General features: G+C 53.1%; 4 protein-coding genes across 4 annotated transcripts; 3 read left to right on the top strand and 1 right to left on the bottom strand.

The window, feature by feature from the left end:
• Positions 1-1,074: 1,074 nt before the first annotated feature.
• On the top strand, positions 1,075-3,263 carry CABS01_04996 (HSF-type DNA-binding protein; the record flags this gene model as incomplete). The annotated part of the gene is made up of 7 exons (XM_060538366.1): positions 1,075-1,131; positions 1,201-1,217; positions 1,271-1,343; positions 1,406-1,546; positions 1,599-2,474; positions 2,550-2,748; positions 2,812-3,263. The coding sequence occupies 7 exons, from the start codon at positions 1,075-1,077 to the stop codon at positions 3,261-3,263; spliced, it is 1,815 nt and encodes a 604-aa protein (XP_060405538.1).
• A 4,194-nt stretch (positions 3,264-7,457) lies between these two features.
• Positions 7,458-7,655, top strand: CABS01_04995 (uncharacterized protein; the record flags this gene model as incomplete). The annotated part of the gene is made up of 1 exon (XM_060538365.1): positions 7,458-7,655. One exon carries the CDS (start codon positions 7,458-7,460, stop codon positions 7,653-7,655), a length of 198 nt encoding a protein of 65 aa, XP_060405537.1.
• A 2,548-nt stretch (positions 7,656-10,203) lies between these two features.
• Positions 10,204-11,040, bottom strand: CABS01_04994 (uncharacterized protein; the record flags this gene model as incomplete). Its single annotated transcript, XM_060538364.1, has 1 exon — positions 10,204-11,040. One exon carries the CDS (start codon positions 11,038-11,040, stop codon positions 10,204-10,206), a length of 837 nt encoding a protein of 278 aa, XP_060405536.1.
• An 813-nt stretch (positions 11,041-11,853) lies between these two features.
• Positions 11,854-14,183, top strand: CABS01_04993 (eIF4-gamma/eIF5/eIF2-epsilon; the record flags this gene model as incomplete). The annotated part of the gene is made up of 3 exons (XM_060538363.1): positions 11,854-11,949; positions 12,036-12,092; positions 12,150-14,183. The coding sequence occupies 3 exons, from the start codon at positions 11,854-11,856 to the stop codon at positions 14,181-14,183; spliced, it is 2,187 nt and encodes a 728-aa protein (XP_060405535.1).
• Positions 14,184-14,450: the final 267 nt, after the last annotated feature.

Genomic DNA, 14,450 nt, shown 5'->3' with positions numbered 1-14,450 from the left:
GGCAGCGCGCTAATCACTCGTGGACACCCAACACCACCACCGCAATCTCGCTCGCACGTCAGGCCAGCACCAGTGCGGTGCTGCACCGCGCATCCCAATACCATCCCACCGTGGCCGCGGCGCTGCACCTCTCGACTGAGTCGACTCTTCCCATCTGAATCTCTCCCACTTTCGGACCCCCAGACGCACACACGCACACACGCAGGCCGCAGGCGACAGACGCAGAAGCAGGGCAAGCAGAGCAGTCAGAAACCAAGCATATCCAGCTCACCCCCATTCCCTGTCGCCGCACCCAAGTCCACCACACGTCCACACCCCCTCATCCTTGCCCCCTTCCCACACCCCCGTCCGTCCCCGTACCTCCCTCTCCCTCGCCGGCCGGGTCCCAGTCGAGTACGAACCAGCAGTACGAAGTACCAGCAGCGCCAAAAAACCAGAACGAGCACCAAAGACGCACCAGCCAGGTCCTGCTCCACGTCGGGGCCTGCCATCCATCCATCCATCCATCTGGTGCCCTGCGCCAGTTCCCAGTTTCCTAGATCTCGTCTTTTCGACTCTGCGAAACCTCAACCTCTGCTCAATCGAGGCCGGCGACCCGTTCCAACGTCTCTCACGACTGCGCCCTCCCTCGATTCCAGCGCACCATACCGAACAAAGCCTTTTGGATACACTTCGGCCGCATATCCTCCTCGAGGACGCTCTGCTGTCTTAGGTCCCTTACTATCTACTTTAGCCCCCATTCCCTCAGGCGACCGCATCCGGATACCCTCACATTGCTACGAAAGCTTCGGTGGAGATTGGCCTATTCTCACCTCACGCCCGCTCCTATTCCAAATCCTTGGACTCGTCTAGACTCTCAATCCGTTCTGCAACGACTTGTACACGAAGAATTCTTTCTGAAGCAACGGTTGGCCTGTTCAGCAACTTGGAAACCGCTTTGAACCGACCTGTAGTCCTGTCGAGATCGCCCATCGAACGACTCAACGACCTACTCATCGTCGTCTACATCGCCCCGATTGACGCAACAGGCGCGCATCGTCTATCAATCTCTCTTCCTCGATCTCGGCGCCCATCATGCCCGAGCCCGATAATGTCGCCGCCCAAGGTGGTGGCAGCAACTCGAGCGATTTTGTAAGCCCGCAAGCCATGTTTGAGCTCCATCGAAATGCTGTAAATATTTTACTGACTTTCTGTGCACAGGTTCGCAAACTCTACAAGTTCGAATACCCCTCGATATTGGCTATTCACTGCCTGCTAACAGTTGCGATAGAATGTTGGAGGACCCAGCCTATGCGAACATTGTTAGATGGGGAAACGAGGGTGACACTTTCGTCATTCTGGAGGTGCGCTGAGCTTGAAACATCGCGGTGAAATAAAGCATCGGAAGCTGACATGCTACTGCTAGACTGACAAATTCACCAATGACATCCTCCCAAAGCACTTCAAGCACAGCAACTTCTCAAGCTTCGTCCGACAGCTAAACAAGTATGACTTCCACAAGCTACGTCGCAACGACGAAAACAACGAATCGCCTTATGGGAAGCAGGTAAGGGACGAAACACCGTAGGCCGACCCTATATCGCTGACACCGCAGGCAGGCGTGGGAGTTCAAGCACTCGGCTTTCCGTGCTGATAGAAAAGACAATCTGGATAATATCAGACGAAAGGCTCCAGCTCAAAGGAAAACACAGCAGACGGAGGACCAGTTCACTACTAACCAGTCCATCAATCTGCTCCAAGAGACGCTATTTGCGCAACAACAGCAGGTGCAGGCACTGCAAGAACAAGTTGCCGAGATGGCGCGGACCAACAAGACGCTTGTCCATGAAGTCCACACCATGCACAAGATCATCGACGCCCAGCGACAATCGCAACACGAGATGCTCAACTTCATGTCGCATGCCGAAGACAGGATGAGGGGACAACGGTACCCTGGACAAAACCCGCAGATGAACGGAGGTGCCATGGACGATCAGCCCCCCGAGCTTCGACGCGCGAGAGAGCTTCTTTCCAGCGTAACAACCAACAGCGGTTACGATCGAGAGCTCGAGAGGCTCAACGGCATGTACGCGCAAAGCTCTCCGCCTGATTCCGCATCGTCTCTCATGTTCCAGCCTGGCAATGCTGGAATGCCACCTATGCTTCCTGAGCACATGAACATGCGCCACCTCGTCTATCCTGTAGGTGAGAACGTAGGCATCGACCCATTGTCCCAGGATCACTTCAACAATATCCCATACACGCTGAATTCTTTGCCAATGAACGACTTCCAGGCTCCACCCGTCGTTAAGCCGGAACCCGGGCCGGCAACGCCAGCTCCTGCCGCTGCTGCGCCAGCACGGCCGCCGTCGACGAACGATAAGGGTCTGTGGGGCAACAAGAAACCGCGAGTATACTTGGTCGAGGATGACAGGACGTGTTCGAGGATCGGTTCCAAATTCCTGACACAGATGGAGTGCATTGTCGAGCTTGCCGTGAGTCTCTTACCTTTGCTTTGCCGGCCAGTCCTGGCGGTGGTACCCATGGTTTGGGATACTGATTCGTGATAGGAAAATGGTATCGACGCCGTCAACAGATGCAAAGAGGTTCCATCTGGTCATTTCGATCTCATCTTCATGGATATTGTCATGCCGCAGATGGATGGTGTCTCCGCAACACAGCTCATCCGCGAGGTTCACCCCGACGTCCCTGTTGTCGCCATGACCTCGAATATCCGCCCCGAAGACATCAGCCACTACTTCAACTGGAGTAAGTTGTTGTAAATAGCACTTGCACACGCGAACGACATATACTAATCTTTGCGTTCATCAGGCTTGAACGATGTGTTGGCCAAACCATTTACCAAGGAAGGCATGCTGCGCATTCTCCGAAAGCATGTGCCGCACCTCCTCAAGAACGCGCCACCAGACGAGCTCGCCGTAGGCCACGGCGCTGCTCAGCTTCACGCCAACAACATGACGGCGCCACCGATAAACCCCCAAGTCAAGTTCGACTCCACGCCTGGCCAGTCACCAGCGACAACCGCGTCGTGGCATTCGCCTGCACAGATGCATCAGCCATCACCGAACGTGGCAAACATCGAGACAGGCTACCCGATGGCAAACACGGCGCAGATGGTGATGACGCCAACGTCCGCTCAGCGACCGACGTTCCATAACATGCCTCCTGGGATGCAACAAATGCGTGTGCCGGATCATATTGTGGGCGATGACCGACCGGAGAAGCGCCAAAGGTTATACGGACCGCAAGGCGGATACGCCTAGACGGGATTTGTGGGTGCCACTAAGCAGTCTTTCCTTCCATCGTGCACAACGGTGTGATGACGGGGTGTCCTCGAGCAGGTGCTGAACATCGTATGAAGTTGAAGAGGAAGAACGCCAGCCTCCCTTGCGCGTGAATTTCTCATTGTCCTTGAATGCTCGGGGATTGGCCCACGACAACTGTCTTGTCTCAGAAAGAGTAGGACGGTTGCAAAGCAGTCGATATTGCATTCCGAACATATACCCCTCAGGAAGAGCGACTGATGATGTCCCAAGAAAGGACATGTCGCCAATTGGGTATCGATCGGCATGGGTTGGACGAATGGTGCGGGATCGGTGACAACTATCCGACCTTGAGAGGAGAGATTTGGTGATCGGAGTTGGTGGAGTATCATGGTTCGCATTTCTGAACCGCAGGTGGTTGAAGGCGAATTTGAAAAGATATCTGCTGTCAGCTATACGGGGTATATGTTACCCATCTTCATAGATATACCTTGCTGTTTTGCTCATACTTGAGAAAGGACTTTTCGAAAGCGATGCTAAATGAACAAGGACGAGTCGAAAAGTTGTGGGACGTCATGCTTTTGGTGATAGCAGCAGCACTGCCCCTGGTTGTATGTCAGCACGGGATACTCGGACCTGCTGCGGCGAACACAGTGCCCTATGGATAAGCAAGATGCTTGATCCTTCCGTAAGCCTCCACTGTATAGAGGGTGCTGCTGCCTCTACGGGGTACCAAGACTGAAAACTCTTGGCCAGAGACGGAGCCCAGGCTCAGGTTCACGCCAGATCTTAAGGGTGCAGGACCCCCCGATCCATGCGGGTACGGGTACGGGATAGGCGCGCAGTTTGCAGTTTGCAGGCGGGAAGCTTGGGGATGGTGGTGTCTGTGTGTGGTGTTGCAGTTACGGGACGGTACGGCGGTACACCCCGCATGGGTTGGGGGGGAAGGGGGGCAGACGGGATGGGATGGTCGATGGGCGAGGTCTAGGCCCGGCCGTGTGGCGCCCGGGTGGTCTGATGTGCCGGGGTCCCTGCCAAGGAGGTCCGGAACGGTCTGGAACCTTTTTTTTTTTTTCGTCTGCGTATCTTCCGCAGCGAAACTGCGTATTCCCGCGAATCCACTATCCACGAGGGACCGAGGGGGCCCAGATGAGTTTCGTCTGAAGGGTTACCGCTGTCCGATGCTGCTGCGCCTTTCTGGCTGGCCCACACTGTGACCGTTGGGATTCTTTGCTCCTCTTTCTTATGTGGTTTTTTGGGGTGGGCGGGTTTCCGGAGATTCGGCCGGGGGGAATGGTGGTGGTGGTCATTGGTGGTGAAAGTCGTCGGTTCGTAGGGCTGGTTGGGATGGGGTTCTCTGAGCTCCACGGGGGGATTGTCGATTTGTCCACTGTGATGTTCCATCAACCTCGCATCATGACTCTGAACTTCTGAAGAGATGACGCGTGGGAGAAGGCGACTCCATGGTGGATCTCAGCACGAAAGAGGGAAGACATCTGGAGAGATGATCCGGGAGATCGGCGGACGTTGGGGGCGGCGGGGAAAAGGATCATCGACCAGTCATCGTCTTCTGGGGTTTGACGTCGATGGAAGGTTGAAAAGAGGAAACAGAGGGGGAAAAGGTAGGTTTGCGAGAGAAAGCGACGCGTGTGATGTGGGAAGCCACGAGAGTTTATGTCTCCTGCAGGTTCTATCCGTACCATCCAGCCCATCGTACCTTGGACGACAAGATGGGATGGGATGGGATGGGACGGGAGGGGGGGGCTGGCGCTCGCTGGCTGGCCGGCAGCATGGGCCAGACTGGACCTCTTGTTTGTGTAAGCGGGCTTGTGCTCTTTTGAGCGTCCGAGGCCCGTTGATGGGAGAGTCCTGGCCAGAACCAGCCCATGACGGGGTCCATGACGAGCCCAGACTTTCCCACGGAGGTGATGCTTTGCTGACGTTGAATTTCCTTTGGCCGCTAAGGTAAGGTAGGTTTGCTCGTTTGGCTGCGAGCCGGGACCCGACCAGACGAGATGAGACGAGACCAAGACTCTTCGAGAAAGGATGGGGATTCAGGGAAACGAACCTAGAGCAAGGTAAGCAGGTGGGTGAAAGGGTAGCGCCGGGTCTTGGCATGTTGCTCGAATGAAGGAAATTTGACATGGAATCAGAACGGGAAGTTTCCGTTTGTGAACTTCGTTTAGAGTAGATAGATACGTGAGACTTGCACTGGTACGAACTATGGTTTTGTGACTTGCGGTTAGCGGGAAGAACGATGAAGTTTCGAGGCTAGCCTGGTCTCAATTTCTGGAAGTGGGATTTCTTACCGATTGAACAGACAAGCGTGGATAACCTAGCGTATTAATTAAACGGGATTCTAGGTGATCAACAGCAGGCGATGAGAGGCAAGGCGACCGCAGCAAACGGTTCATTGCAATGAACAAACCACCGTAATCCGGTAAACCCGACGGCAGGGCATCGTGTCTATACTGTGCTACTGTTAAGTTTTTTTTTTCTGCATCCTGCAAAGGCATGGGGATGGGGAGGGGGCAGGGCACAAGGAAGAAAAGAATGGTTTCGTTACAAGGGAGGGGGGCCAACCTGGAGGCAGTGGAGGGGGGGAGGCTGCTTCCTGCAGGGTGCGGCTAAGTGTGGGCGAGATTGCGGTCCATGTGACGGAGGTGGTGTGAGTTTCTGGGTTGTTACACACACACACACACATATGCAGACACGCAGACACACACTTACACGCACAAAGGCACTTACAGATGTATGCGAACCGCCTTCCACGGGAACTTGCAGCGGCCTGGGCCCAGCCCTTTTTCTTGTCGGATCGGTCTAGACCTTTTCTTCTTGTTCTTTTTTTTTTTTTTTTGGTCTGATTCGGGGCGGAGGATTTGTTTCTTACTGTTGCTTTTTGTAGTTTTTCTGAGGCCGGGGTTATGTTGGAGTGCTGGATATGGTCAGGGGGCTTGTATTGCAGGTAGAGAGAGCGCGGCAAAAAAAAAAAAAAAGGCGGCAAAACCAAGAGAACCGGTTTATTGGAAAATTCGATGCCGAGCAGGGGGAACAAGATTGGATAGACTAAGACACGTTTGCCTAGAACCTTTGCCGTCGTTCATCGTCTTGGCGCAGACGTAGCATACTGGCGATGGTTTTCTGAGATGTGATGGAGGATTACAAAATGCTTATGTAGTGGGCCTCGGGCCGGGGTCAGCTCCTTGAAAGTAGCAATGTCGAAATCCCTCTCTCTACCTACTTAGTTCAGGTCTATTCGGGATTCTTGTACCTCTCAGGCTCTCATCAATAAAAGGGGTGAGCATGTTCCAGCCAAGAAAACGTACCCAGCCGCAGATTCACTCCGAATACCAGCCCGCCGGTGCTGCCCTTTTTCTGTCCCACCCAAAAACAAGCTCGTGGGGGGTGGGTCTTGGGTGATCACTCAAGTGTCTTGTGTTTGAGGCTGGCTGGATAGCCCAGCTGGTTTTGCCCCTGGAGAGCCGGAGAAATCTCCGTGGTAATCTCTTGCTGGCCTCTTTCACTCCCTTCTTGGATTTGTGAGGGCAAATCTGCTTGCTCGAACTTACAAAACAATTTCTGTGCGTTCTGTGTGGCTAAGAATTCCACCCATGCGAATAGCAGTGTTGAGGAAGGGGGAGATTCGGTACTATGGTACAGCATCCCCTTTGTCACATACAGTCAATATCCCTCCGTATCATCAAAACACATTTCGGCCCTGGAAATTGATGGCTTGTGTCTTGCCTGCTTACCTCGGTACCTATTGCCATCTGGGTCTTCCAACGGACTTCTCCCAAGTCTTCCGCTAGCCACGTAAGGGTTCAGAGAGTGCGATAACCTAGTTCAAAGAAACAAAAGATAGGTAATCCGTTACGAAATAATAAGCAAGAAAAAAGCAAAGAGATAGATACCCTAATGATGAAAGATTCATCGATGACCTGATCGTCTAGCCTAAATGAGGATGGCATTTTCCAAGCCATACGGGTCTCTCGGTGACAGTTTACGAGACAGGTGTCAGTCACTCGCAATAAATCGTGTATTGTCACTGCCTACCTCCCCAAACGCCTCGGTACCCATGATTAAGAAGGTATCGGAAACATGACGTCTTCCGTTCTGCACCTGCACGTGTAAACGTAATATGGACGTTTGGTATTCGATCATAGTGAAGAGGGCCGTTTTCGTCTAATCAGAGGCATGTTGTGTAACGTCTTGGGGATGCTTCGCCATCAACTGGTTTATTCGGCAAGCAGAAAAGCATGGAGTTCCGGCAGAGAAGCATGCGATAGGATCAAGTTTCACATTTTGAATGCTGGCCGCCTGCCTCTGGGTTGCGCCAAGGAAGGTAGTCCAAACCTTTCTCTCCGGAGTCAGGACTCGAGACGACCATTGTAGAGGACCTCTACTTTGACATCTGCTATACAACTTTGCATCGAAAGGAAGCAGCTCGAAAAAGACAACATGAGGATAGACCAGGTCGTATGCAGGTCGCTTGTCACACGGCCGTATCAAAGTCAGACTGCATAAACCGCTCTAGATCTTACATCATGGACACACACCTGTGGGCAACTCTTGATCTTTTGGCGCTTCGGATGACTTGCTAGCGACCCTACGAGTTTGTGATGCTTCCTCTAGTCTGTTACTCGTATCAGTATGTCTCAATGCGACCCCGAACTCTCTTCTGGTTCTGCATGTAAGGAATTTAAGTCTTGCCGTCATGCAGATTCTCATTCTTCCAGATATGAGACTATGGCAAGCCATCAATCCAGGGTCTGGAAATTCATGGTAATTTAACCATCGACGTCTCCATCAAGCCTGAAGAAAGAAGAAAAACCCAATTGGAGAACATGCGATTCTCCGACCTGCTTTGGGGGTTTCCCATATCATCCGACGGTCATAGAGCCTAAATTCTCGGCTAGAGCGAATAAATACGGGTAACATACCCATAGGGGGAAAACAAAAGGGAGGACTCCAGTCAAAAACCAGACTAGCCTCGTACACAAAGCAAGCATGCAGTATCATGCACGTCTTCGGAGGTGAGATGGGCGTAACTAGAGCCAATCATACAAAGCCGCTTAGTTCCAATCAACTTCCTCCCTTTGGTGTAACGGTCTGGACCACCAACCGGACCAACCCTGATGATTGATGATTGGGAAACGAAACTTGTCAGCCGTTTCAACGTGCCATTGCCGGGGACCATTTCCCTTTCTTACCATACTGCATGCATCAGCCGCAAAAGGTAGGTAGGCCTCGGCATGCTGTGGCGTTTTACTTTGTTTGGTATGTTGACGTGCTGGGCCAAGGGGTTCGATCTTGGCCTTCGGGTGGTTTACTCCGGGATCTGGGGTTTTAAATCCCGTGTAAGTGGTCTGATTTTTGGATACGAGGATAACCCGTGCGTGACGGAGGTAGTATGAAGAGGGATGAAATATTTGAAAATGACGGGCCAAATTTCATCGGACGGCCTTCTACCTATCTTGTTGGATGCAGTCTAGGCCTTGCGGCGCCGGGAAAGTGGCTAGCTGTATCAAGTTTTTCAGATTTCTCAAATTCTCTCCTATTCAAAGTACAGCTGCCTGGAATGCAGTTTGAAGCCTTTCCACAACTTCTGGCAGATTCTCACGGCGTGGCTGTCTTAATATTGAATAAAGGGACCATGATCGCGCCCTTGGTCCTAAGTTTCTCAGGCCTGTATAGGGTGTATACGCTTTTACCTCATCTGTATCACATCAAGATTTCCTAAATGCGCCTCTCAGCAATTCTCATGTCTGGATACCATCGTAAACTTCAGATGACTATGGAAATTTTGAAAGGGGTTCGGGTGAGAATGCTGGCTGCCAGCTGCCTCTCGTCTGTAGGCGTTGACTCTAAAGCAAGCGGCGGCATCTTCTTGGACGTGGTGTTGCGTCTGTTCTGGTCATCTAGGAAGGCATTCCTGTGAGTCATCATGCGCTAGCTGGTCGACGTTGACAGCTTGATGTCTGAATTTTGGGTTGATTGCAAATCCATGTTACATCAGTCACCAGACCCTATCCAAGGGGCTCTAGCCTTTTACAGATCACGCAGAAATTTCTGTCAATCACTTGATATTTGATACATGTGTTAAGCTTTCCTTTGATGAATCTGTCAGGCTCTAAATCTATGTGAGACCAATCATCAGCTTCCCCTGATGTCTGCTGATCGAACTAACACATGCCTACTGAAGTTTGCTTGACCAAAAGCAAAACCATGACTCTAATTTCCGTCGGTGTGAGTACGGGACAAATTTAATGGCTGAGCAGATGTTGGGGACAATGAGTGAGGTCTGCAATAAGAAGCAGCCCCTGCGCATTTTCCTTTGGAGTTGCTTGCTGCGATCTCAGGGGGTGAAGTGGCCGGCCACCGGAGGCTTGAGCATGAACAGAGGTTCCCGGCAAATGCATGCTGTGTCCACAATGACAGCGCAGTATGCCTAGATGAGAATAGACGAAAGAAAACGCCCTTCTTCAGGTTGAAATCTTTCATTTCTGTGACGACTCAAGCCATTTATGGAACAGATCTAATCCTCCGAGTTCACGCCGTTGGTGATAACCACGGCAAGTCGTTCTTTAAGCTCAGGGCCCCAAACGGCCGGATCAACTTCGTCTGGTTACTGAACACCACCCAAGAACCACCCTAGAAGTGTTCGGATGATTCAGACCTAAACGCCGAACAACTCTCAACACTTGTCGGTTATCAATCACGGTCCCGGTAGTCAGATAGTCCATGTGAATCGTTCATGAGCTAGTGTTCAGCAAGGCTGGAGTTTCCGATGTCGAAATGAGACCTTTCTTCATACGTAGTCTAAGTGAGATAATCCCAGAGCCCATAGACTGCAGTAACATCCTTTGCTTGCCTCCCCCAGTTATTTCTGAAGCTGCTTGTCTTTGCAGACCACACAGAAAAAACCAAGGCCACCGCATGCCTAATAGTCTACCAACCAGGGCACGTTGTTGTCACCGTGGTGATCCATGATTGCTGCATTGACGAGCAACGTCTTGCATGCCTCCCTCTCTGGCGCCATGATGATGTTCCCCTCCTTGACGACTGGATCTGCAACGCTTTTTGCCCCGTTAGCACACCATTCGACCACTTGGGATCCGTAGCCCTCGTGGAGGTGGCCGAAGCAGTGGAGTAGTGGGCGAATGCGTTGAACCGCTTGCCATAACTTTGGGCAGCCGCAATGGGCGCCTTTGCCGTCGAGATCGAGGCGGTAGTCTTCGCATGGGACCTGTGGCGGTCCGTGTGTAATCAAGATATCGACTTCCGAGGAGATTGGCATCGGACCGCGGACCGCTTTGCCCAGGTCTGAGAGTGTTGTTTCGGCCGGATTAAATCTGTCTTCATTCGCACCGTATGAGAATGCGTATCCGTTGAACTCGGGTGTGTAAGGCGAGGCATATAGAGTAAAGGAACGCCCGTTCTTGAGAGTGAATGAATGGTATCCTTCGCTCAAGAGATTGATTCCGGATTTGTTGAAGAGATCAATCGCTTTCTTTGGCTCCTCGAGATCGTCGTCTTCATCTGCATTGTCGGCCCACCATGTGGGATCCAGAGACACATCGTGATTTCCGGGAATCACGAGCTTGAGTTCAGCGTCGCAACTCAAAAGGCTTTTGATGGCAGCTTTGTAGTTCGACATGCCGCCGATCATAGTGAGATCTCCGCAGTGGATGACGACATCTGCGGGAGGGAGCTCCGATGGGAAGGCAGAGTCGTGGGTATCCGACAGAATAAGAAAGCGAATGTTGGATTTCATCATTGTGGTGTTGAAAGATAAGTACGGACTGGGAGATGAAGGTCGGCTCGTCGATATATTTATTGAGATTTCAAAATTGGATTGAGAGGCCGGGTCAGATGATAGCAAGCTGGTAGGGAATCGGAGATCCCTTTTGGTTTCCAGATGAACTAGGGTTTTTTTGTAGGCGAGAAGACAGCAGACGGGAGAGATTTGTGGCTAGAATCGGCTCAGGCCAGTAAACTTCTACGTATCGACGGTCGATGCTGTCCCTCAAGGTTCCATTTTCTTAAAGAGAACTTTGTGAGACCATACTTCAATACCTATGTACTTGAGCTTAAGATAAAGTCATATGTGATTGATCGGAGATGACTTTCTTTCTTTGCCTCTGGCGAATTATTGAAAAATTACTTGGAAGACGTATGTGCATCATGGACAGCAGATATGACATGAATCCTTTGTTCCGGTGCTTAGAAATTCGGATTCAATCTTTCTGATGAGAAGGATTTGATATCTGGAAGATTTTGAAGATTAGTGATGAATATAAACTCAGAAATCGGCTGAATCATTTAGCCAAACGCCACTGTATTGTCGGGTAATGTTGTAGTCTAAAGAGGAGCTTGTTGTAGCGGAATATTCATTCGGTGAAGCTCTTCACCGAGACAGACCGACAGAGGGTTACCGCACGGCCCACCCCGCCTCGGAGCCGTTGAGTCACTCACCTTAAATTTCCAACTCCCAAGCTTGCGACCGGGCTTTGACTCACCACCCCGCGACCAACACAATAAATTCCCCCAAAGCGCCCACCCACGCCCTTGCGATCCACCTTAGCACACGATGTCGCAGCAAAAGGGAAAGGCCGCCGCTGGCAAAGGTAAGAAGTCCGGCAAGGCTGGAGGTGAGGGCAAGCGCGAGGATGTCCTGCAGGCTGTGGTAAGTCTGAAGCGTCATGGTGGGGCAGGCACGGTGATGGGTGTTGAATTGGCTAACCTGGCGGCTTTCCTTTTCGCCCATTGCAGCTCATCGCCGACTCTTTTCAAGATAGGTTTGCTCCCTTTTCAGCAGAGAAGCCAAGAGTAAGTCATGATATATGTCCCGGGGCTATGCGACGACGACTGACCGCCCGCCCGCAGTGCCTTCTACCCCTTGCAAACACGCCCCTCATCGAGTATACCCTCGAGTTCCTCGCCATGAACGGCGTCCAGGAGGTCTACATCTACTGCGGCTCCCACTCGGAACAGATCGAGAACTATATCAACACATCAAGATGGTCCCCCATGTCCATTCGAACTCCATTCACGAGCCTGCAGTTCATCCGCGTATCCGACGCCCGCTCAATCGGCGACTTCCTCCGTGACCTCGACGGACGTGGCATTATGGACGGCGACTTCATTGTGGTCCACGGCGACGTGGTATCCAACATCTCACTTGACGGCGCGCTGGCGGCACATAAGGCGCGCAAGGAGGCCGCGGCGACGAATATCATGACAGTGGTCCTGCGATCAGGCGGCGCGGAGGAGCACAGAACGAAGCCCAACGGCATCAACCCCGTCTTCGTGATCGACTCAAAGACAAAGCGGTGCCTACACTACGACGAGATACATCCCCTTCAGAGCGACCACTACCTCACCCTCGACCCGGCCGTGATTGACGAGCTCTCGACCGATTTTGAGATGCGGGGCGACCTGATCGATGCGGGTATCGATATCTGTACTCCCGAAGTGCTGGCGCTGTGGTCCGAGAGTTTCGACTATGAGCTCCCGAGGCGAAACTTCTTGCATGGTGTCCTAAAAGATTGGGAGCTGAACGGCAAGGCGATCTACGCAGAGGTCCTCGATGACGGCTACGCAGCGCGCGCGAGCAACCTCCAAATGTACGAGTCAATCAGCAAAGATGTCCTCGGCCGTTGGACATTCCCGTTCGTTCCCGACTGCAACGTCATTCCCGGTCAGACGTACAAGATGACCAGCGGTGCAGTCTGCGTTGAGGACGGAACGGTGATGGCGCCCACCAGCAAGATTACCAGGTCAATCCTCGGCCAGGGAGCCACCGTGGGCGCCGGCAGCACGGTATCAAACAGCATCATCGGCAGGCGGTGCAAGATCGGCAATAACGTTCGCATCGAAAACAGCTTCATCTGGGACGACGCCGTAATCGAAGATGATACGGTCATCCTGCGCTCCATCCTAGCCGACTCAAGCATCGTGGGCAAGGGCTCGGTCGTCGCTGCCGGCTCCCTCCTCTCCTTTGGCGTTGTCCTCAGCGACAACAGCAAGATTCCCGAGGCCACAGTCCTCGCAGTCACCACACACAACGGCACGCCCGTCAATCCCGACAAGTCACTCGTCGGGCCCTCAGGTAAGGGCGCCCCTTACGTCGACCCAGAGGCCGAGGACATGGACGACGAGGACCCTTCCACCCTCCAGCGCTCTCTCCTCTACAACCTCGCCCACCTCAACCTCTCCACCTCGACAGTCTCAACCCTCTCCTCCGACATCGACGACGACGACTCGGACGCCGGCGACGGCATCACCCAATTCTCCGCCGACTCCCGCAACCGCGCAGACTCGTTCGTCTCAGACGATTCCCAAGGCAAATCAGGCTTCCACCACGACGCCGTCCACGGCCTCCTCGATGCCCTCCGCGCCGAATCAGGCGACTTCGACTCCGCCAAGCTCGAATTCATGGGTCTCCGCCTCGCCAACGACGCTTCGGACGTGGCCATGCGTAAGGCTGTTGCCATTGCCTTTGCCCGCCGCGCCGCAGAGCTCCTCGACCCCGAGCACGGCGGTCTCGAGCCCGCAAAGGCCGCCGACAAGACCTTCAACTCCAACAAGGGTGCCTCAAAATTCGTATCCGAGGTCGGCGTCGGCGGCGGCGAGACGGAGCAGGTCGAGTTCGTCCTCGCGCTGCAGCGCGCTCTGCTCGGGTGCCGGAACCTCGAGCACGCGCGCGCCGGCGTGCTGCTCGCCGCCATGCTGCAGCAGCTGTATGGCTTGGACGTTCTCGAGGAGGACGGCATCCTGGCCTGGTGGGAGGACGAGCGCGCCGAGGAGGGCGGGGGCGAAGGCATGGCGGCGCTCAAGGAGAAGTGCCGGGTTCTCGTCGAGTGGTTGGAGGATGCTGATGAGGAGGAGGACGATGATTCGGAAGAGGATGACGACTAGGTGTTGGCATCTCGGACTACGTCTCGGGAGTTGTGATTAGGCAAGTGCAGGAGGGAGAGAGAGGAGAGAGAGACAGAGGAAGAAAACGGACTCGAACCATCAACGAGTGTTATATGCCTGGCGTAGAGAGTGGATAGCTTGCATAGCACAGTTGTACACTGCAGCGGACTCGTAAGCAGGGTCCAGGACTTGGCCAAAAAGTTATGCTAGAATAAGAATTAAAGAATACGTTAAACAACAAAGTGGACCTATCAGTGTCTCATAGAC

Source organism: Colletotrichum abscissum (assembly GCF_030869225.1).
Source record: "Colletotrichum abscissum strain IMI 504890 chromosome Unknown Scaffold_10.1, whole genome shotgun sequence".
Lineage (NCBI taxonomy): Eukaryota > Fungi > Ascomycota > Sordariomycetes > Glomerellales > Glomerellaceae > Colletotrichum > Colletotrichum abscissum.
Note: the sequence above shows the minus strand (reverse complement) of the source record. Positions and strands in the feature narration are given on the sequence as shown.